Source organism: Mustela nivalis, assembly GCF_964662115.1.
Source record: "Mustela nivalis genome assembly, chromosome: 8".
In the NCBI taxonomy this organism is placed as follows: Eukaryota; Metazoa; Chordata; class Mammalia; order Carnivora; family Mustelidae; genus Mustela; species Mustela nivalis.
In genome coordinates this window covers 18,953,028-18,975,335 of record NC_139027.1, presented here as the reverse complement: position 1 = coordinate 18,975,335, position 22,308 = coordinate 18,953,028, and the positions used below count along the sequence as shown (strand labels likewise).

The 22,308-nt window shown below is 45.8% G+C and overlaps 1 protein-coding gene across 12 annotated transcripts in view; it reads left to right on the top strand.

Annotated features, from left to right (window-relative positions):
• The window catches only part of DTNB (dystrobrevin beta), a 236,288-nt gene that overhangs the window by 202,416 nt on the left and 11,564 nt on the right, over positions 1-22,308 (top strand). For 5 of the 12 annotated variants that reach the window (XM_082745108.1, XM_082745099.1, XM_082745105.1 and 2 more), the window contains one exon: positions 1,694-1,714. The exons of the other annotated variants lie outside the window; for them this stretch is intronic. In XM_082745108.1, the coding sequence (XP_082601234.1) occupies positions 1,694-1,714 (21 nt within the window). The remainder of the gene's footprint in view (positions 1-1,693; positions 1,715-22,308) is intronic. 12 annotated transcript variants of the gene reach the window in all.

The following is a 22,308-nucleotide window of genomic DNA, read 5'->3' as shown; positions in this document are numbered from 1 at the left end:
TTTGCTTGGGATCCTGTGAGTATAAGTACGGTCAGGCAGCTAGCAGCTGGCTCTGATTACCAAGAACATCGTCTTGTGCTGACTTGGAGTCTCCTTAAGAGAGTTCTTGGTGCCCGTTTAATTCCTAGTCCCTGTCTCTCCCTTGCAGAAACAAAATTGTTTTTTTCCAAATTTTTTGCCTTCTCTTTCCTTTTTGTAATGGTTGGGACCCTCTGAAGTCATTCTCACCATGGCCCCCAGATCTGCAGACTCTGTGGAAGCAGAAGCTCTCATCCTTCCCTAAGACTTCCCACACACATGTTCAGTGAAGACAGCCCACACGGATGGCTCCAATTTAAATAGAACCATAGCAACAGCTTTTAGACTTGCGCACCTGGGGCAAAGAGCAGAAGCTCCCTGACCACAGTTACCCATGATGAACACAGGAAGAAGCAGCAAAAAGACCCGTTAAAAGACAGAGTAGCTGAAGAGCCGAGGACTGAGGAAAGAGAAACTTGGAAGTGTTTATCTCATCTTTGTTGGGCTTCTTTCTAGTGGTGTATGTGGATAGCTCAGAGTTGACGAGTACCCACTCTGCCCACCGTCACTGGAAAGCTCTGAAAGAGAGGCCACACCTTAGCTTCATGTTTCCAGTGCTTTATGCCTCTAAGAAGTACTAAAGGAACCTGTGTTGAGTTAGTGTTTTCACTGACCTCAGTTTTTACTGAGGTCAAGAGTTCTTTTTTCAGAAGCCTCTTGGAGCCCTGAAGCAGTTCCCAGTTTATTGGAGGAATGGGGAAGCATGTGCGTCCTTGGGGGAAAAAAAAACCCTACAAAGAAGCCCAAAAGCGGGGCACCTGGGTGGCTCAGTGGGTTAAGCCGCTGCCTTCGGCTCAGGTCATGATCTTAGGGTCCTGGGATCGAGTCCCGCATCGGGCTCTCTGCTCAGCAGGGAGCCTGCGTCCTCCTCTCTCTCTGCCTGCCTCTCTGCCTACTTGTGATCTCTCTCTGTCAAATAAATAAATAAAATCTTTAAAAAAAAAAAAAAAAAAAAAAAAAAGAAGCCCAAAAGCAAATGGAGAGAAGGGGACTAAATAAGAGAATCTGTGGTCAAGTGAAATTGCTAGTTTGGGGGAAGTTTTTAGACCCATGGCTTCCAATCTGACAGGCGTCAGAATCAGCTGACAGGCTCTGAAATGTGTTGCCGTGCCCCACCCACCCCAAGAGTTTGGATTCAGGGGGTATTGGCTGGCACCCCAAATTTGCATCTCTGACAAGTCTCCAGGTGCGGCTGCTGCTTTGAGCACTGACGGTCTAGAGAAATATAGCTAACACATTTGAATATGGGGGACGGTGACATGGACTGATTATTGGAGTTTGGAGGCCTCACTGAGTTACTTCTTTCAGTTTACCCTAAACAGCTGGGTGACCTCAGGCAAGTCAGGCTCCCTAGGCCTTTTTGGTCTGTAAATGAGGAAGTTGGATTAGATGGTTTCCTAGCGCTAGAAGCTAGCACTGAATGAACTGGGTAGGGTAGAGTGCTGTTCACTCTGTCCGGCTGATGGTTCCCTGGTGGCGATCAGGGCCTTTGGCCTCTAAACCCAGGGACCTGGCCTGCTGGTTTCTTCTGTTGTTTCTTCCAAATGTTTGTGGTGATGGGCATTAATCTCTGTCCTTTTTCCCTCTTCCTTTTCTTCATCTTCAACATCTCTAGGAGGAAGAGCAAAAGCAGGCAGTAAGTGAACTTGGGAATACTCACTCCTTTTGCATGGTCTTCTTTCCCTCACATAACTGTTACGTACCTTTTCCTCTGCTCCCTGCTCAAGTTCATCTCTGCAGAATTAGTTATGTGTAAAACCCACAGCAGCTCTCTCTGTGGTGGTGTAGAATGGTCTGAAAGTCCACATCATGTTTACCGAGTAGAGCATGTTCCTACTTCAAATGAGAGCTTGTTGAATTTTTTTTTTTTAAATACATATCTGTTGTGTTTAGTTCAATACGCATGATTAGCCAGGCTACGACTGCATTTTCCTGCTTTTGCATTCTCTGCTGCTTCATGTCTAGAGTGACTTTTATTGCTCGAAACAACTTTCGGGGCTGTGGGGGTGACCTCAGGTCTAGATGCTTTGTCGTGAATGATTGTGCATGGCAATGTGTAGTTTTTGTGATGACTCCAAACATCCTGTAGTCTTGAACAGGCTTCTGGATGCTGCAGCTCCAGTAGCCTTTATAACAAAGTTACCAGTGAAAACTAAGTGACTGGTTATGACCTAAGTGATTTCCTGTTCAGAGTTGGCTCCAGGAGGAGATCTGGTTTTTGAGCTGCATGGTTATTGCATGGTGTTTAGGAAAGTTTTATGTTTGTTTCCATTTTTCCAGATAGACTTTAACCCACAAGAAAATCAATAGTCTATCCACAATAGTATACTGTATATGTATGTCAATGTCTATCCACAATAGTATACTGTATATGTATGTAACATTAGAAGGTTTTCAAAGCATACTTTTTTTTTTTTAAATAAGGTAAAGCTGATTATTAATTCACCTCAGGGCTTTAATTTTAAGAGAGAGAAGTAGGAAATGTTGAATTCAAAAAATTTACTCATTTCCTTTTCAAAAAACAAACTGATCCTTGTTTTAGATTAAGAATTGGAATATATAACATTGTATTTTTTATTTTTGGTTAGGACAATGAAATAATAAAGGGAAGAAGAAAGGAAGGAAGAGATCAAATGAAGGGAGGCAAGAAAGGAGCAAGGGAGGGAGAGGCACTGTCAGAAAGAGGAAGCAAAGACAGATTATGAGATTAAGCTGGGCAGATAACCCAGAAATCTCAGTGGCTTTACTGTAACAAAAGTTTGGTCTTTTTTTTTTGTTTTCCTCATTCACACATAGTTCATTGCTCTGATCTTATGACACTTCCTCAGTAGGTACATTCACAGGGGCAAAGCAGGAGAAGAAGAGGGTGGAAAGTCAAGTCCAGTCCTTAAATGCTTCTTCCAGGAAGTGACACACATCATTTCCACTCTATTTCATTGGCCAAAGCAAGTCACATGACCACACTTGACTTCGGAGGACACGGAAGTATAATCCTCCAGTTGGCTTGGAAGCTGCAGAAAAGCAGATGCTGGTAATGCCTACCACGAGTAGGAGGACGGATGAGCTTGTGTTGAGGGAAGGAAGGAACGTCTCCCCTTCCTTCTCCCTGCTCCCCGTCTCCCTGACAGCCTCACATCCCTGCTGCCGGTCCAGGGCGCCGCCTCACCTGTTGCTGCTGCCAGCCAGTGTTCTTCCTCTTCTCTTCCCTCTCCTACACCCCAAAGATGCACGTCACAGCTAAAATCGCTTGCTGGGAACTTACTACGCCAGCAGTCTTTCCAGACCAGCATCTCCTCATCCCTCTCTGAATGTGCCAGCTCAGACCAAAGTACCTTGCACCTTACCTGCAAACTCTCAGAAGAGGGCAGACATTAAGAGTGTCTGTTTTAATGGTAGCAGTAGAGCTTCCAGGAGACATTTCCTTTTTTAAGAATATTATGGATTGCCGTGTAATCCAAGAACCAGATATGGCCTCTTCTGGTATTTTGTTTCTCAGGTCAATTTAAAGCTGACCTTGGGGCACCTGGCTGGCTCAGTTGGTAGAGCATGTGACTCTTGATCTTAGGGTCATGGGTTCAATCCCCATGTTGGATGTAGAGATGACTTAAAAAAAATAAAAATATATCTAAAGAGCTGACCTTGAGCAGACAAGGGATTAAATAACATGCTCACTTCAGTGACCTGTGCTTCTGTCTGAGATTGTCATCCTCTTGAATTTGGAAAAATAAGAAGCTAGACCTAGACCGCTCAAGCTTGCCTCTAATACAGTTGTGTATATGTCTTGGGCTTTCTCCATGGTCGTGGTCCTGAGTTCATGACCTTGTCCTCATACTCTCGTAGGACCACCCGTGGCATGGATTGGTACAAAACTGTTTTTTTCCTCATCTTTCTCCACAATGGTGTAGGTAAGACATTCTGTTCTGTGGATATAGGTTTAAATATCCTCTGTTTACGTCACAGGGCCCACCCAAGGCTCAGCTCTGAGACTTAAATTTGAAATGAATCACTTTATATAATTCAACAACATTTTTAACACCTAGACATATAAAGCTTTAGAACTAGCGCCTCTGTTTTAGTCTCTCTCATTACTGAGTGAGGCAGAAAAAGGTCTTTAGCACAGAGCTAAGTTTTAACTTCCTTCCTTCCTGGGTTCTGGCTAGTAGAGCTTAATTTCTTCCCTATCAAAATGTATTACCCTATATGGGTAATAAAATAATCGTGAGAGACTTGTACAATGAAGAACTTACCGGACGGGCTTCCCCAGACTGGCTCCATAAGTCCATTATAGAGAACTTTTCATGCACTTTCTTGCTTCTTTCCTCATTAGGCATTATTTTGGCATTGGGGGGATCTGAGAGGAATGGGTAATGACGGTGACTTAGCCGCCCTCGTGCTGTGGGCCTGCCTCTAGCCCCAGCCACCTCTCCGGTGCCGTGAGTGGCACCCATACCTCAGCTGATCATTCTTGTCTTTCATCCCCTCCCTCCTCCCTTCCCTTCTCTTTCCTCAGTTCCGAGGGTTGTAAGTAAGGGCGGAACTGCCTGGCTCTTTCAGATAAGACTTCACCCAGTGACTCTTCAACCCACTATATACCCTCCAGTTTAACAGGCTCAGGAATTAGATTGTATCAGTCAAGTCAGGGTTAATCAGGCCCAGGATAATCATCAGACTGTAATTAAAGGACTTTGTCTGCCTTTTCTGACTGCTGCATCCCCAGTCGCTAGCCTAGTGCCCGCCACACAGCAGATACGCAATAAATAGTTGCTGACTGAAAACCAGTATTAACCAGCCTTAGAAGATTTTGAGTTAAAAGGCAGTGTGAATTCATAAGCTCATTAACTATAAGGAACATAACTGCCTCGAGTACCTATAGCAGCCACTTTGCTCAAGGTACTGCTGTATAATACGTTGTCCTCAATCAGGAGACTAAATTATGACTCAGAAAGGTCCTAAAAAGGAATTTCAGGGTTGCCAAAAGAATAGGCACACCAGGCTAATGTCTTAGCATTATTTTTTTTTTTAAGATTTTATTTATTTATTTGACAGAGAGACATCACAGGTAGGTAGAGAGGCTGGTAGAGAGAGAGAGAGAGGGAAGCAGGCTCCCTGCTGAGCAGAGAGCCCGATGTGGGACTCGATCCCAGGACCCTAAGATCATGACCTGAGCCGAAGGCAGCGGCTTAACCCACTGAGCCACCCAGGCGCCCCATGTCTTAGCATTATTATTAACTCTATTATTATTTCTATCTAAAGAACAGATACTGATTATGTAAAATTAAATCATCCTCTTTTTTAAATGCAGACAATCTATAAATTGTGGGTCATCTATAGTTATTTGTATCACTGGAAAATATTCTGAGCTTTGCTTAGTAAAAACCCAGGGCCCGCGGGCCGGCTGTAGGACTCAGCAGTATGATACAAAGGAGTTCGCTAAGGTAGCAGCAGACGGACGAATAAGGCCGGGAACGGTGTTTACTCCTGTTGGTGCACTTGAGCTATGGGCTCCCCCAGTCCTAGTCTGGAGAGATTTCAGACGTGTAAACTCATTCTAGTTACATCTCAGTGTTCCATTTTTCCCAGAGACTCTGTATACTATAAAATTTTACAGCTGGATTGCTAACACCAAATAAAATGAGCTGTCCAAGACAAGGGGTAGAGTTTATTCATGAAAGATGTTTCCTTGAACATTTCTCTGAATTCTTCTATCAGAAGTCACTATCTTTTATATACAGATCAATATCAGGCTTAGAGACTCTAAGTAACATATAAGGATAGTAACATATAAGGATAAGGGGCTCCCGGGGGGTGGGTGGCCCTTATCCGCATTAGTAGTACGGTAATGGTCCAGAGGATTATAAATGGGACTCTGAAAATTCTGTAATTAGAGGAATCTTGGGGATTCTACTCTTAGAGCATTGCCACACTTGGAACCTCTCTTTTTACTTCAGTAAGTTGGGATGTCAAGTGGGATCTTGCCCCATGCCCTTTCTGATTTCCAGGATCAGACGAATAACCCACTACAACTGCACTAAAGAAAGCACGGTGTGGGCTGCCTCTTAGAAGCCGGCATCTCTGATCTGGCTGCCCCAGATAAGCCTCAGAGGAAAGCCACTCAATATTTAGTGAGCCATGGTTGCTCTGTGAGGACTCTAACAAACCTCATGAATATTAACTTTGTAAGTTTAAGAGAAAGTACTTTTTTAAAAACTCTACCCAAAAACAAATGAAAACTTCCTTTGTCCCTTAAAGAGATTATTGGTGAACCCCCTGATGTGCTCATGGACCATTGCCCCTCTTGTTTCACTTAAGCTTTGGACACAAACTCATTCAGAAGTGATTCAGATTCACATGCCTTTAAATCTTCTGGACTCTTGGACCCCTCCGTACTCTGAAGTAGAAGCTGAGTCTACTTCTACCCCAAGGCACAGAATTGCCATCCATTTATTTATTCAGCAGCGTCTTACTATGTATGTTCAAGGCAGTGAACTTGGCCTTTTGGAGGATCATGAGAGAAATCCTACAGAAATACCACCCTCAGAGAGCACGACATTATTTCACTGTTGGCATGATACCTTAAATACAGAAACATAAGCCAGGTCAGTGATACCCTGAACCACAGGCACCACTGCTGTCCCCCTCAGTGCAAACTCCACAGATGTCTTTTGGTAAACAAAGATCAGTGTAGTGTCCTACATGACTTTGCCACAGACCTTTAGCCTGGGTCCCAGTCCTAGTCTGCCTAGACTATCTGATGTGCTAACTGCACATAGATGGCCTTGTAAGAGTCCCCGGAGTGGGCTCATTCATCAGTCTTGGCTCCTCTACTCACTCTGGGAATCTGGTAGTTTGTTATTTTATTTTTATTCCATTTTTTTCCCCAAAAAGAGTAAATATCATTACAATATTAAAAGTAAGTATTTGTGGGGCGCCTGGGTGGCTCAGTGGGTTAAAGCCTCTGCCTTCGGCTCAGGTCGTAGTCTCAGGGTCCTGGGATCAAGCCCCTCATCAGGCTCTCTGCTCTTCAGGGAGCCTGCTTCCTCCTCTCTCAGCCTGCCTCTCTGCCTACTTGTGATCTCTGTCTGTCAAATAAATAAATAAAATCTTTAAAAAAAAAAAAAAGTAAGTATTTGTATTTCACTCCCCCAAAACTCCTTGAACACATACCAGGAGTTTAGTCTGAGGATATAGGTGGAAATAACTTTTGAGTCTTTACAGCATCCCCATGTTTTCCATCCCCTCATCAATGACAGACTGAGAGATTTCCTGCTTTTTTTATTTCCCTTCTGTACTATATTTCTGTCTTTTTCTCTCATGGCCAGAATGCATACACCATGTGAAAACTATCCTCCAAGGTCTCCAGGGAAATTTTCTACACATCAAGCTGGAGAAATTGTCCCCACACTGGAAGACCATTGAATCCCTGGGACATTCTGTCTCTCCCAGAATCTGAGTCTCCGGAAAGCATTGACAGAAAAGACAAAGTAGAAGATGACTTTTCTAGGTTCTGAGCCTTGAGGACCTGGGAAAATGATGGGCACAGTGACTGAGGGGGTGAAAAGGGGAGATGATCTAGGGCAGGAAGGGGACTTGGACCCCATACTGAGTTCCAAAGATCAGGCAGGCAGGCGGGCCTTTTTGTCTGATCTGCTGTATATTTGGGACGTGCAACTGGAATTTCAGTGGAAATACACGACTGGCGTTGTAGATTTGGAGGTCTTCATTATAAAATTAGGACTGAAACCATAAACATGAGCCTTGGGGGGGAAAACTGTAGTAGAGAGAAGGAAGAAAGAAGAGGTGGGAAGGGTAGGATTGTGGGTTCTTGTGAAAGCTCAGGAAGTTTCAAGAGGGAGAAGGTTGATAAGACAATAATATAAGGAAGCCTTTGGATTTGACAATCAGTACGTTATCGGCAGTTCTGAAAAAAAATGTTCAGTGTAGACAGCTCTGAGTGATAGGCTTTGTTTTGTCCAACCCCAGCCCCCTTTGGTTTCAACCAATGAAGGAGAAGGAACCAGATCTTTAATCTGCCGTATTGAATTGTATGTGAGTGGGTGGCTCTTCTGAGTCATAGACCTTCTTGACAAAACCTCACTTCTTTTCTATCTGAGCATGTGCATTGCCTTTACAAGCCTGTTTCCTCATCTGTAAACTTCAACTTCACAACCCTTTGGTCCTTTCATCCCTGATACATGTCGGTATAGTGCGGAAAGGCTGTAAACCAAGAAGGGTCTAAGAAAACCAACAGGATTCATTAAACTGGTGTCTCCTTTTGTGACTTTGAAACCCTCCAGCCTCCCTGAGTTGTCTGGCTTTCTTTCGGTAACCAGCTCCTCCCTCGGCGTTGCCTCATGCCAGGCTTCTACCTCCCCCTCTTCCAGGCAAAAGAAAGGATCCTAAGAAAACATCAGCTACTCCCAGGAAGGCCTCTCCTTTGGCTTATCTCTAGGATTCTCAGCCTTCCGCAAGAGGAGGGGAATCCCCAGCGCTCTCTTGCTGTTAGACCTCACCCCAGCATCCTCTCTCGGTTCGGGATTGGATCGATGGCCCTTCACTTTGAGAGACTCTGTAGGCATTTCATCAAATCCCAATGCTGTACCTGTCTCTGGGGTCTTACTGGCCAATCTCAAGCTGGTTTTGCTGGTCCATAATGCCAAGGTAGGGAGCTTTCTGGCCTAGAGTCCTTAAGTGAGATGAACATCTGCTTAGTTCCAGCCAAAAGAAGTGTGATATAAAGGGTGCAGGAGACTTCTGCGCTCTCCTCCATTTGCTGCCAACCACTGGCAAGTGGAATCACTGGCATTTGGCCCTGTAGGCTAGATGACTGGAAGCTTTAGAAGAAAGGTGGTGGGGTGGGGAGAAGGAGGAGGCATAAGGGAGGGAGCTAGAAGGAGGAAGCGCGAGAGAAAGGAAAATAAGAAAGGAAAGTAGAAGCACGTTTTATAAAATCAGAGGCAGTGCAGAGAGACAGTTAACTGCTGCTAACATGGTACCTTTAACAAGGATCTATGGGGCGCCTGGGTGGCTCAGTGCATTAAAGCCTCTGCCTTCGGCTCAGATCATGATCCCAGGGTCCTGGGATTGAGCCTGGCATCCCGCTCTTTGCTCAGCAGGGAGACTGCTTCTCTCTCTCTCTCTCTCTCTCGCTTGCCTCTCTGCCTACTTACTTGTGATCTCTGTCTGTCAAAAATAAATAAAATCTTTAAAAAATAATAATAATAACAAGGCTCTATGCCAGCTCCCTACTGCTCTGTGAACCGGCAAACTTTTACCCTCTCAGTACTGTTAGCTCTCTGTCTGTCTATCTTTTTTTTATAAATCCTTCAGTACTTTTATTATTATGTGTTCTTACTAATTTAGATACACATAACACTCACTATATATTCATTGCTTTCGCATTTCAAATTTCAACTCCTGTATTTAACCAGCTCGGACCTCCAGAAACCAAGAGAGAACCTGGGAGACTATGAGGCCTGTAGCTGGCCCAGTCCGGGACACCTTCCAAATGTGCAGAACATGTGAGAGTTTACTCTTGGGCCCCTTGAAGGTCCCAAGCTAACCTGAGGCTGTGGGTGACCTACGCTTCCTTCTAAGCAGCCCGCCACTGGGGAAAAGGAGACAGTTTCACCCTCAGCCAGGTTCTCGTCCTCAGCACCATGGAATTGTGGGCCAGATAACTGCTGGGGGCCAGAGGGGGTGGGGGGCGGTGGCGGGGGAGGGACTGACCTATATATTGCAGGGTGTTTAGCAACACCCTTGACTTCCACCTACTACTAAATTCCAGTGGTAGCTCCTGTCGCCCCACCAAGCAGGGCCTTGCAGATGAAATTACTGCCAGTTAAGAAGCACTGCCCTGAGCCCAGAGAGCCTCACTCTGTGACACCAGCCTGAGCCCTGAGGCATTCTCAGAATCCCTGAGTCTGAGGCTTAGATACTGACCGGATGGTGGAGGATTTCCAGGCATGTTCCCAGAAAATCACTCCTCTGTCCATATTTCCTGCCAGTGCTCTGTGTCCACGCACCTTCTCCAGGCTTCTGCTCCTCTGCACGCTTGCTTTTTTACTCCAAAAGCCTGCTTGTGTCTCTCTTTCCAGTTCCTACCGCCTTCCTTCATTCTCGTCTCCATCATCTGGCCTCTGATCTGTTGGGAGAGCTTCCACATGGGGCTCCTTGTGTCCTGTCTCTGGCTGCCCAGCCCCTCCTTCACGTTGTGCCAGAACCAGGTTCCTAGACACACACGGCACTGGCCATGCTGTGGTCTCCTCAGGAACCTTCCTTATTAGCTCCCTAGCTCCCTGTGCCACTGCCCCCAGCAGGGCTCAACAAGCGGTTTTTGGTTTGTTTTTTTTAAGATTTTTCTTTATTTATTCAACAGATCACAAGTAGGCAGAGGCAGGCAGAGAGATGGGGGGAAGCAGGCTCCCCACTGTGCAGAGAGCCCGACATGGGGCTCGATCCCAGGACCCTGAGATCATGACCTGAGCCGAAGGCAGAGGCTTAACCCACTGAGTAAACCGAATCAGAGATATTATGTAGGTACTTATATAACCACTTAAAATGTAACTGTTTCAAAATGTGAAAACCATTCTTAGCTCGTGGACTGTAAAAAAGAGGTGGCGGTGAGCCGGATTTGGCCATGGGCCGCGGTTTGCCCATCTCCGGCCTAGTAAATAAACTAGGCAACCATTTTTTAAGGCCCTGGATCATGGTGGCCCACACTCCTCTTTCCTACCATATGTCTTTGTGCTCCCCACATGCTAGCCACCCCCTCTTTCCCCCCGCCGCCTGCAGCCTCTTCGCCCAGCCCATCCCCCTGTATTCATGCCCCTTCCTCACCTGGATTGCCCTTCCTGAGACTTTTCTGCCGATTGAAATTATACCCCTCAAGATACTCTCAGATGCCACCTCTTCTGTGAAACCTTACCCTGTTGCAGAAGGTCAGAGTTACACTCTTTCGCTTCTGTGCTTGTCCTTTGGGCCTCCACTGAGGCATGGATCCCACCTTCCTTTGTATGCTAACTGTGTACACGCCTCAACTGGGGGGGGGCGGGGGGGGAGGCCGGGGACTGTGAGCCTGCTGGGAGCGGAGACTTCGCCCCTTTGTAACCCCCCAGCACCTTCCAAAGTAGCACAATGGCAGGTAGGGTTCTACTGAGCCTGTGTGTGAAGCATTTCATGTGTATCCACACCAGCCTGTAAAGATATTGTCCATGTTGCTTACGGAGAATATGAGGTATAGAAAGGTTTAGTAAGTTACCCGAGATCACACTGCTAGTGAATGGCAAAGCTGGCATCCAAACCAGGTCTACCTATAACTGCAGCTCCCGGGCTCTTACCACTGTGCTAGATAGGGCAGGGACCCAGCAAAGGATGGTGGTGTGAGTAGGGTGCCAGACCTCCCCAGGCAAGTTTTGCATTCCTGAAAGTAACATTTACATTTGACTCACTGAATTTTAAAATATCTCAGATAGATTCTGGGTACCTGCCTGATCCCTGATTTAGCTGTCTGAATAAGGACCATTCTCTCCTGGCAGTCTGTTCTCTTTTTGTTTATAATCATGCGATCTGAGTGTTTGATATTCATTTTATAGGGATTTTCCCCTCATTGGGGTCCCTGATCATTTCACCAAGAACTGACTTGAAAAGCCTGCGGTGAGAGCTAATGGAATACCATTTTCAAGTAGAGCCGGACAGACGGGAAGAAACAAACAGAAAGAGGGTAATCTGGTCTTAGAATTTATGAGCGTCCCTATCTGAAAGTTTAAATTTCAACTTCTTTTGATCTTGAGGTTTATGGTGAGTTTTAGTGGGTTGTTCTTCGTCTCTGCAGCTTAGTACGCGTTCTTCCTTCTACTAAGAAAGATAGCGAGACACTTGCCCCTCACCCCCTCACCCCCGCCCCAAGCCTCAAGGAAAGCGTTATCTTCTGCATAATTTAGTTTGACTTGACTAGGGACAGAATCATGAAGATCAAGAAATAACCTTCTTTTGCCCATTGTCAATCCAGAAGCTTCCAGCAGTGCTCCAGTCGCTCCTCCCTGTTTGCAGCAGCTGACCCCACGGCCACCAGAGCTAGGGTCAGGCTCTCTGTAAGCCTGAGCCTCCCGGAGTGATGTGGGACAGAGGGACTTCGTGGCTGACATTTTGGTGGCGCCATCCTGTCCTTCCATACACACCTGTGTATGTTCGTGGCATAATGGTGGGAAGAAAAGAGATCATAAAACTAGACAGCTCTTCTCTGTGGTGTTGAGCAGCAGAATTTACCTTTACAACCTGTCGGCTTGCAGGCAGCCTTTGCTAAGACGAGGTCTCCCGGCGTGTTCCAGAGCTGTTTCTGTCTCACCCCGAAGGGAGGCACGGCCGCTTCTTTGCTCGCTGCGGGGCGGATGTCTTTCTCGGCTCCTGCACCTCCCCCTGTCCTGTCTGCTCACTTCCATCCCTGGTGCCCATGAGGCGGTTATTTCCAGGCCTGCGGCAGGACGGGCTGCGCAGCCCGCTCTCTCCTCACTTCCACGCTGGAAGAGGCGGCCGGATTTTCCAGCGGAGCCGCCACCAACACCGGTTCCAAATAGCGTGTGGGCTCTGGTTACCTTTTCTTGAAGGAAAAAAAACCCATGCAAAGTTCATTCTTCATACATCCCATTTCTCTCCGCCATCAGGGCTGCCTTCCCTAAATTTCAGACTTACGTCTCCTTTCCCTCAGGATTGTTTTTGGTTTTGTTTTTGTTTTTTGGTGTGTTTTGCTGTTTTTTTCTGAGAGGGCCTCCAAAAATCGGCAGCAAAGAGGCCAGTTTGTTTAATTTAAATACACTGCAGCAAAATGAAGGTAATTGTCCACAAAGGCCATCTGCTACCTGGCAGGTATCCATGAGTCAGAGAGAGAGAGAGAGAGAGGGAGACGGAGACTAAAGTGTCTCCTTCTGTTACCATGAGAGTTTCAGGTTGGGCTGTGTGTGTGTGTGTGTGTGTGTGCGCACGCACACGCAGAGGATACAGTTGTCAACACTCCAGAGAGAGGGCAACAACTCCAAATCAGGCTTTTTGCCACAAGCCACTCGGGGCTTGATTACCCGGCTATAATGTGTACGAGGGAGATAGGAAAAAATTCATACCTCTTTTTTTTTCTTTAAGATTTTATTTATTTATTTGACAGATAGAGAGAGATCACAAGTAGACAGAGAGAGGGGGGGTCAGCAGGCTCCCCACCAAGCAGAGAGCCTGATGCGGGACTTGATCCCAGGACTCTAAGATCATGACCTGAGCCGAAGGCAGATGCTTAATTCACTGAGCCACCCAGGCGCCCCAAATTCATACCTCTTCCATGAAGAAGAAGGGAAGGAGACAGTATTTATGGAGCCCCTACTGTGTGCCCAGCACCGTGCTGGGGATATCCAAGCACAGCTGAGCCTGGTGCACATCGTTCTCCTGCTGAAGGCAGTGGCTTTCTCCCTCTGCAGCCGGCTCTCTCTGCCACAGCCTGTGAGCTCCTGTCTGCTCACGGTGTCCTCACGTCACCTCCTTGGCATTCTCTGTACCTGCTTTGGCTCCAGTATGAGATTTGTGTCATAGACAAGAGACTAAGTCATAATCACTGTACTCTCCCTTCTCACATTTCTCACCTTTATTGGAAATTAATTATCCTGTTGAAGATTGTGGTTAGCTTTAGTTCTGAGGGGTCTCCCACTAATCCATGTTCCTTCTGGCCTCAGCAACAGTATGCTCTGCCTTGGATTCTCCGTGCAGTTTGAGGCAATTAGAAGACCCAGGTACCAGTCTTAGCCTTTCTGCTCATTTATTTGGAACCCCGTGACCTCTCTAGGCCTCAGTCTCTTCAAATATAAAATGAGTGAGTGTTGGACCAAAAAAAGAGGCTTTTTGGGGGGGTCATGAACGTTCTGAAATTATAAGCATAATTTCTGAGTCCCTTTCTTTGGATGTGATACCTCAGGTTTTCTCAGGTTCTCAGAGACTTTGCCAGTTTAGAAGTGACAAGCCAGCAGACCAGAGAGCATGTCAGATTGTAATATTTCTCCAGGTCTATATTTCCAGCAGAATTGTTTCCAACTACAAGGGATCTCAGTATTCAGAGAACCTGAGTTACAGGGCATTTATTGTGTTGAGTTATTGGTGACTGATCCAAGCTGCATTCTAGTCTTTGTTATAGGTTATGTTACAACAAGATCCCACGGTCCTTGGGGCACCTGGGTGGCTCAGTGGGTTAAAGCCTCTGCCTTCGGCTCAGGTCATGATCCCAAGGTCCTGGAGTTGAGCCCCACATCGGGCTCCCTTCTTAGCAGGGAACCTGCTTCCCTTCCTCTCTCTCTGCCTGCCTCTCTCCCTACTTGTGCTCTCTGACAAATAAATAAATTAAAAAAAAAAAAAGATCCCACGGTCCTTGAGTCAAGAAGCCTTCAAACACCAAGTAGCATTTTGCAGACCTTCCCTAGATTCCGCAGGCTAATTGCCCCTCTCCTGGCAGCTCCAACAGGTGGCACAAGATTGTTTCATACCTGCATTGGACAGCTTATCCCCATCCCCTGGAACCCCATGACTAGTTCCTCTGCCTTTACTGATTCCTGCATGATTCTCAGGTTCCCATAACCTCAAGGTTCCAATCGTGATGCTGCACCCAGCCTCCTCCTGTGCCATTGATTTTAGGTTGGGTTTTCGGGTGAGTGGAGTGCTTGGCATTCTTCATGGCGGGGTCCTGTCTGCCTAAATGTAAAACCCAATCTGTGCTTTTGAGACAAGGTGAAATTTCAGTGTACTGCTCCAGCTTGATTTGGGGTGTATCTGTCTGGCCTGGACCCTAACCTGGGTCATCGGTGGCTGTGTCAGCATGCCCAGAGGGCTACTCAACCCCTGTGTGCTCTCTGCCCTTCAGCCTGTGGCCGTGTCACTAGGACAGCCCTATTGAAACTCTGTTTTGAGCGGGTCTCGTCCTCCTCACAGTCACCGGCTCCCTGCACCCCCTCGCAGGCTTCGTTCACGTGAGCCTAGGGCAGCATCTCTGGTACTGACTCCACACGTGAGAAGAGTAGGTTAGCTAGAGAACATGCCATCTGTGACCCTGAGACGCCAGCGTGATCGTGACCAAAGCAAAGGCATGATGACTTGACATTTCTGAGATGAGGTAACTTGGCAAAAGTTAGAGAATCACAGAATTTTAAATCTGAAAAATACTTCAGAGATCATCTACTTGATGCCACTCGGTTTATAAATGAGAAGAATGTGCCCCAGAAAAAAATGAAATGCATGTGCTGTACAGGGCAAAGGAAACCCCAGGTCTCCCGACGTCTAGGCCATGCCCTGCTTGCTGAACCACTCCACCTCCTTATGTGTCTGCCCCAAAGCAGTGGAGAGAGCTAGGCTTCCATCTCTGAGCCCGCAGCTTTCCCTCCTCTTCCGGGTCATTGAATTTGCCGTGAGTGAGGAATCGTCTCCAGGGCTAGTGATTATTGGCAAAGCTGTGATTATTGTCCAACAGCAGGACAAGCTCTTTTGCTCGGGGACTTAGGCACATTCTCCGATCAGGTAAAATGTTTTTTGATTATATATCCTTGCCTCTGTTCTCACCCATAGTCCTCCTTCCTGGGTGTCTGGCCTTTCACAAGGGCCTCTGGGCTTGGTCTCCCATATTCCGAAACCTTCCTTCCCATTCTTTCTCGATCAAATGTCCTTCAGGTGGGACTGCCCCATGTATGAAGAAGAAAATCAGCCTGGGGGGCACCTGGGTGGCTCAGTAGGTTAAGCATCTGCCTTCAGCTCAGATGGGGCTCGATCCCAGGATCTCAGGGTCCTGGGATCGAGCCCCACATCGGGCTCTCTGCTCAGCGGGAAGCTTGCTTCCTCCTCTCTCTCTGCCTGCCTCTCTGCCTACTTGTGATCTGTCTGTCAAATAAATAAATAAAATCTTTAAAAAAAAAAAAGAAAGAAAGAAAGAAAGAAAAAATCAGCCTGGGCATATGAGTCACCTGTTGTTGTACAACAACTTACCCCAAAACCTAGTGACTTTGTAGAACAAATATTTATTACCTCACAACTTCTCTGGGTCTAGAGTCTAGGTGAGGATAAGCTAAGGGTCAGGGTCTCTTAAAGGCTACAGGCATCTCAAGGCTCAACAACTCACAGGGTTGTTGGCAGGATTCTCCGAGGGCTGCTGGACTGAGGGCCTCCGTGCCAGCTGGTGGCTGGAGGCTGCCTCCGTTCCCTGTCACGTGGGCCTCTCCCCAGGGCAGCTCACAAGGTGGCAGCTGACTTCGTTAGACGAACAAGCAGGAGGGAGGAGGAGAGTATGTGGGCAAGAGAGAAGTCACGTCTTCTAAAAGCTAATCACAGAAGGGACATCCCATTCACCTGACCCTGGAGCAGCAGTCACTGCGCCAAGCCAGTATGCAAGGAGCGGGGACTCCCCAGGAGTGTGACAAGGGGGGCAAGGTCATCGGAGGCCGTCTCAGAGGTCTGCCCGCCACATTTACTCATCTAGTTAAGTATCTCATGCAAAGCTTCATCGATGACGGATAGATTTAGTGCTCCCTGGAGACTGTTGCCTGCTCTGGCTATGTTCCCACTTTCCATTACTGAAGAAAAGGGGTCAGAAATGTGATCCATCTCATTGTCATTTAACAAACGTTTATTAGGCATTTACATGTGCTAAGCACAATGGTAAGGAAGATAAAATTTGAGAGGCGAGGTTAATGCTGTTCAGAGTTCTGGGGAACATCGCAGGAAGACCTAATCTGACCCCAGAGGACAGGACAATGAAGCAAACGCCTGGGAGGCGCAGCAGGAGCTGCTCCATGCCGTGTGCAGAGCTTCTGGCAGAGAGGCCTTCAGGGAAGGGAGAGTGCAAGCCCTTCTGTAGATTGAAGCAACTGTCGCCCGTCCTTTCACTTTCTATCTAAACCAGCCAGCGACAGTCACGGACAACCCTGTGTCATCGTATACTTCCTTCAAGAAAAACCCTAGTCTCCAGGCCTTCCTGAAGCCGTGGCCTTGGGTCTGACTGAAGTGTGTGCACATCAATTGGCCGTGAATTGTGCCTGCCTCAGGCCAGCTGTGACTTACTGGCTCACCAGGATGCCGCACTGGGGTTGCTCTGGGGGAGCCAGAATTCACAGAGGGCTCTGGACAGCTCCAGCCCAGCATTGTTGTAAACCAATGTGGCCCTGAAGCCGAGGGCTGGTGCTTGACATCTGTAGAGGGAAATTGTGCCTTCCCAGCAGTCTGCACCTTTCTCTTTCTCCTGCTCTGGAATCTGCTGGAATCAGCTCCCTTAGAAGGCACGTCCTGGGCACCGATCCCAGGAAGAGGGCCTGATTATTTTGAAGCCGATGGTGGGCAGTAGTCTCATTTCCTGATCCTAGAGCTTCAGCCACATGTGGCTGTCCACCCCGGGCACCCCTTCGGCCTCATCGTCCGTCACCATTTTCCTATCAAAATATTGCAGAGGTTCAGTTTCATGTTCTTTAAAAGCAACCTAGTCATTCATCTTGGGTCTTAGGACTCTAACATTCATGCTTCAGGGAGCGGTGCCTGGCCCAGATCTCACTGAGTGAGTTTTATTGAATAGTTGTCACATGCTTGATGTTGGGTTGGCCCTCTGCGGGGACGATAGACGACTGTCACACAGTGAAATGAGTATGAATTTCACAGACTGCACACTCAGGTAAGCCCAAAAGAAATCTTTAATAGGACTTCATTTCCCTCTTGAGTGCTCCCTGTCTGAGCTGGACACAGTCTGGGCATTTCCAGACCAACTTGAAGCCACTCATCCCAGATTCTTATCCCTCTTCCTGCTCCTGAGATGGGTGCTATGCCTTGGGGGACTAGTGCTGGTGCCGTGGCATCAGGGGAGGAGTATCTGTGGCTCCAATTTGATCTGTGCTGAAACAGTCATGTCCTTTGCTTGCGGCCAGGCCTGGTTCTCACAGGCAGCACTCCTCACCCTGCAACTGAGGCAGCTGAGTTCATAGGCTCCCCGAGAAGCCAAGGCACACACATGATCTCAGTGAGGCTCTCACTCCTCCGTGACTGAGAGACAGCTTTAGGCTTGTTGCCTTTGCAGCTGGAAAACCATCAGCTGCTGGGGTCCATGGGGTCCTTCCTTGACGCTGTCCAAGCAACCCAGGCAATGAACTTGATTGATTCTGTGCCTCTTAGCTCTTGGAGGCCCAAGAAAGACCCTGGCTTTGCCAGTGTCCATCACGTCTAGATCTCCCAAACTGCTGGCTCATAGGACTTTCCTACATAGCCAGGCCACTGCATGGACGTTCTTGCTTTTCTGCAGATTCTCTCTCCCAGCTTCATTATCTTGTTTGGATTGGGGCTGGAACTGCCAGATCTGGCTGTTCAAAAACACTTTGCAAACCAGAGTGCATGTTATACTTTATTATTTGCTCCTTCTTCACCCAAAATGGCCAGAAAAGCAAGGCATGGTGGCAGTTACAGGGTAAAAGGTGGAGGTGTATTTTGGTTCCCCGAAATACAATGATTAATATGTGATAATGTTCTCTAAACAAAACCGGATTCCTGAGATGTTGGAAAGAAAGATATATACCCTGAAAAAATAATGAATAATACATGTTCCATAAGCACAGACAAAAAGTATTTCACAAGATAGAACATATTTAATTATCAGTGGGAAATTGTTATAAAAGTTAAACAATAGCAAGAATAGCACAAAGAGGGGCGCCTGGGTGGCTCACGGGGTTAAAGCCTCTGCCTTTGGCTCAGGTCACGATCCCAGGGTCCTGAGATCAAGCCTTGAGTCAGGCTCTCTGCTCAGCGAGGAGCCTACTTCCTCCTCCCCCCCCTCCTCTCTCTCTGCCTGTCAAATAAATAAATAAATAAATAAATAAATAAATAAATCTTAAAAAAAAAAAGAATAGCACAAAGAGACGTCACAGTCCTCCATTTTATGGTTCAACCACATTACGTCCATCAACTCACCAGTCAGTCAACTTTTGGATTTATCCACTTTGGGCCTATTAGACTGTAGCTCATGAGCATTGTGTACAGGTTTGGGTGGGCATATGTTTTTATTTTTCTTGGGCCCATTCCCAGGAGTGAGGTTGCTGGGTTATATGGCAGGTTTGCGTTACCATTTTAAGAAGCTGCCAAACTGTTCTCCAGAGTAGCTGTGGCATTTTACAGTCCCATCAGCAATGTATAAGTTTCGGTTTTCCCACATCTGTTAGTCTTTTTGGTTGTCGCTATTTCAGTAGATAAGTGATATCTCACCATCATTTCAATTTTCATTTCCCTATTGGCTCCTCTTTTGAGCCTTTGTCATGTGATTATTGGCCCATTTTTACGTCATCTTCAGTGAACCATCTAATCAAATCTTTGCCTGTTTCACAGTTGGGTTATCTTCTTCTTATTCAGCTCTAAGAGTTCTTTATATGTTCTGGATACAAGTTTGTTTTTTGTTTGTTTATTCTCTTTTTTCCATTTCTGCTTTCTTGACCTATGAACTTGTAAGATATTTAAAGGGATATTGGGGTGACTTGATACACACACACGTGGTGAAAGGATTCTATCTACGTAATTAATATATCCATCCCCTCACATATTTATCTTTTTATGTATGTGAGAACATTGAAGTTTTACCCTCCTAGCCGATTTCAGCTAGACAGTAGTGTTACCAACTATAGTTGACATGCTTTACATTACATCCTCCGACCTTACTTCTCTTACAGCTGAAAGTCTGTACCCTTTTTCCAACCTTTTCCTATTTCCCCCAACCCTTGGCCCCAACTACTTTTCTACTCTCTGTTTCTATGAGTCTCTTTTTACCTTCCATAAGTGAGACCCTGCAATATTTGTCTTTCTCTGTCTGGCTTATTTTACTTAGTGCAGTGCCCTCAAGGTCCATCCATATTGTCGCAAACAACAGGACATTCTTTCTCATGGTTGGATAATATTCCATTGTACCTATATGCCACCTCTTGTTTGGCCATTTATCTGGGATAGACCCTTAGACTGTTTCCACATCTTAGCTACTGTGAATAGAGCTGCAGTGAACGTGGGAATGCAGATATTTCTTCTAGATCCTGTTTTCATTTTCTTTTAATCTTTTTTTTTTTAAAGATTTTATTTATTTATTTGACAGGCAGAGATCACAAGTAGGCAGAGAGGCAGGCAGAGAGAGAGAGAAGGAAGCAGGCTCCCTGCTGAGCAGAGAGCCCGATGTGGGACTCGATCCCAGGACCCTGAGATCATGACCTGAGCCGAAGGCAGCGGCTTAACCCACTGAGCCACCCAGGCGCCCTCTTTTAATCTTTTGAAGAACTTCTATACTGTTTTCTGTAGTGACTGCCCCAGGTTACCTTCCCACCAGTAGTACACAGGGTTCCCTTTTCTGCATATCTTCACCAGTGTGTATCTCTTATCATTTTGATAACATCCTCACAGGTGTAAAGTGATATCTCATTGTGGTTTTGATTTATGTTTCCCTGATAATTCATGACTTTTGAGCACCTTTTCATACACATGTTGGCCATTTGTATAACTTTGGGGAAATGCCTGGTTCCTCTGTCCATTATTTTTTAAGATTTTATTTCTTTATTTGACAGAGGTTGAGCACAAGCAGGGTGAGTGGGAGAGAGAGAAGCAGGCTCCTCACTGAACAGGGAACCCAGGACCCTGGGATCATGATCTGAGCTAAAGGCAGATGCTTAACCTACTGAGCCACCCAAGAGCCCCTTCTCCATCCATCTTTTAAATTAGATTGGGTTTTTTTGTTGTCGGTTTTTGCTGTTGGGTTGTATGAATTCATTATATATTTTGGATGTTAACTGCTTATTATAGGTGCTATTTTGTCCCATTTGGCAGGTTGCTTTTCATTTCGTTGATGGTTTCCTCGCTATACAGAAACTTTTCCCTTCTGATGTAGTCCCACTTGTTTATTTTTTGTTTCGTTTCCTTTGCTTTTTGGTATCAAATTAAAAAAAATCATTACAAACACCCACAATTTTATCAGATATAATTTATAAATGTGTTTTTCCAGTCTATGACTTATCTTTTTATTTTTCTTAGTGGTATCTTTTTAATAACAGTTTTACTGAGATATAGTTCACATACTATATACAATTGACCATTTTGAAGCCTAAAATACAGTTGTTTTTACTATATTCACAGAATTGTGCAACAATCACCACAGTCAACTTTAGAACATTTCATCGCCCTCTGAAAGAATCCCATACCCATTAGTACTCACTCCTCATTTCTCCCAGGCCCCTATCCCCAGGCAACCACTACTCTACTTTCTGTCTCTATGGATTTTCCTATTGTAGACATTTCATATAAATATAATCAAACAATATTCGGTCTTTTGTAACTGGCTTATTTCATTTAGTATAATCTCTTCAGGTTTTGTCCATTTTGTAGCGTGCATTGTACTTCATTCCTTTATGTACCAAATCCTATTTGGCTGACCCTTGGACAGTGGTGGGGATGTGAGGGGTACTGACCTCCTGCACAGTCAGAAATCTGTCTCTAACTCTTGACTCCCCCTAAACTTAATTACTAATAGCCTACTCTTGACCAAAAGCCTTACCCATAAAATAGTCCATTAATACATATTTTGTGTCATATGTATTATATATATTCTTACAATAAAGTGAGCCATAGAAGAAAAAATGTTGAAGAAAATCATAAAGAAAATACATATACAGGGCTGGGCTGTATTTCTTTATAAAATCCACATTTAAGTGGACTGTGCAGTTCAAATCCATGTTGTTCAAGGGTCAACTGTTTCGAGCATTTTTATTTAAATCATTCATCCGTTGATGGGCCCTTGGATTGTTTCCACTTGTCAACTGTTACAGGTAATGCTGCTATGAACACTTGTGTACAAATTTTTGTGTAGACCTATGTTTTCGGGTATGTACACGTAGAAGTGGAATTGCTGGGTTGAATAGCACTCCATGTTTAATTTTGCTGAGGAACTGCCGGACTGCTTTCTAAAGCAACAGGAATGCACCATTTTCTGTTCCTACCAGCAGCATGCAAGCATGCAAGGATGTTCCACATCCTTGTCTACACTTGTTATTATCTGTCTTTTTATTGTAGCCATCCGAGTGGGTGTGAAGTGATGTTTCATTGTGGTTTTGATTTGCATCTCTCTGATGGTTCATGTAGTCAAGCATTTTTTTTCATGTGCTTATTGGACATTTGTATGTCTTCTTTGGAGAAACATCTTTTCAGGCCCTTTGTCCATTTTTATTA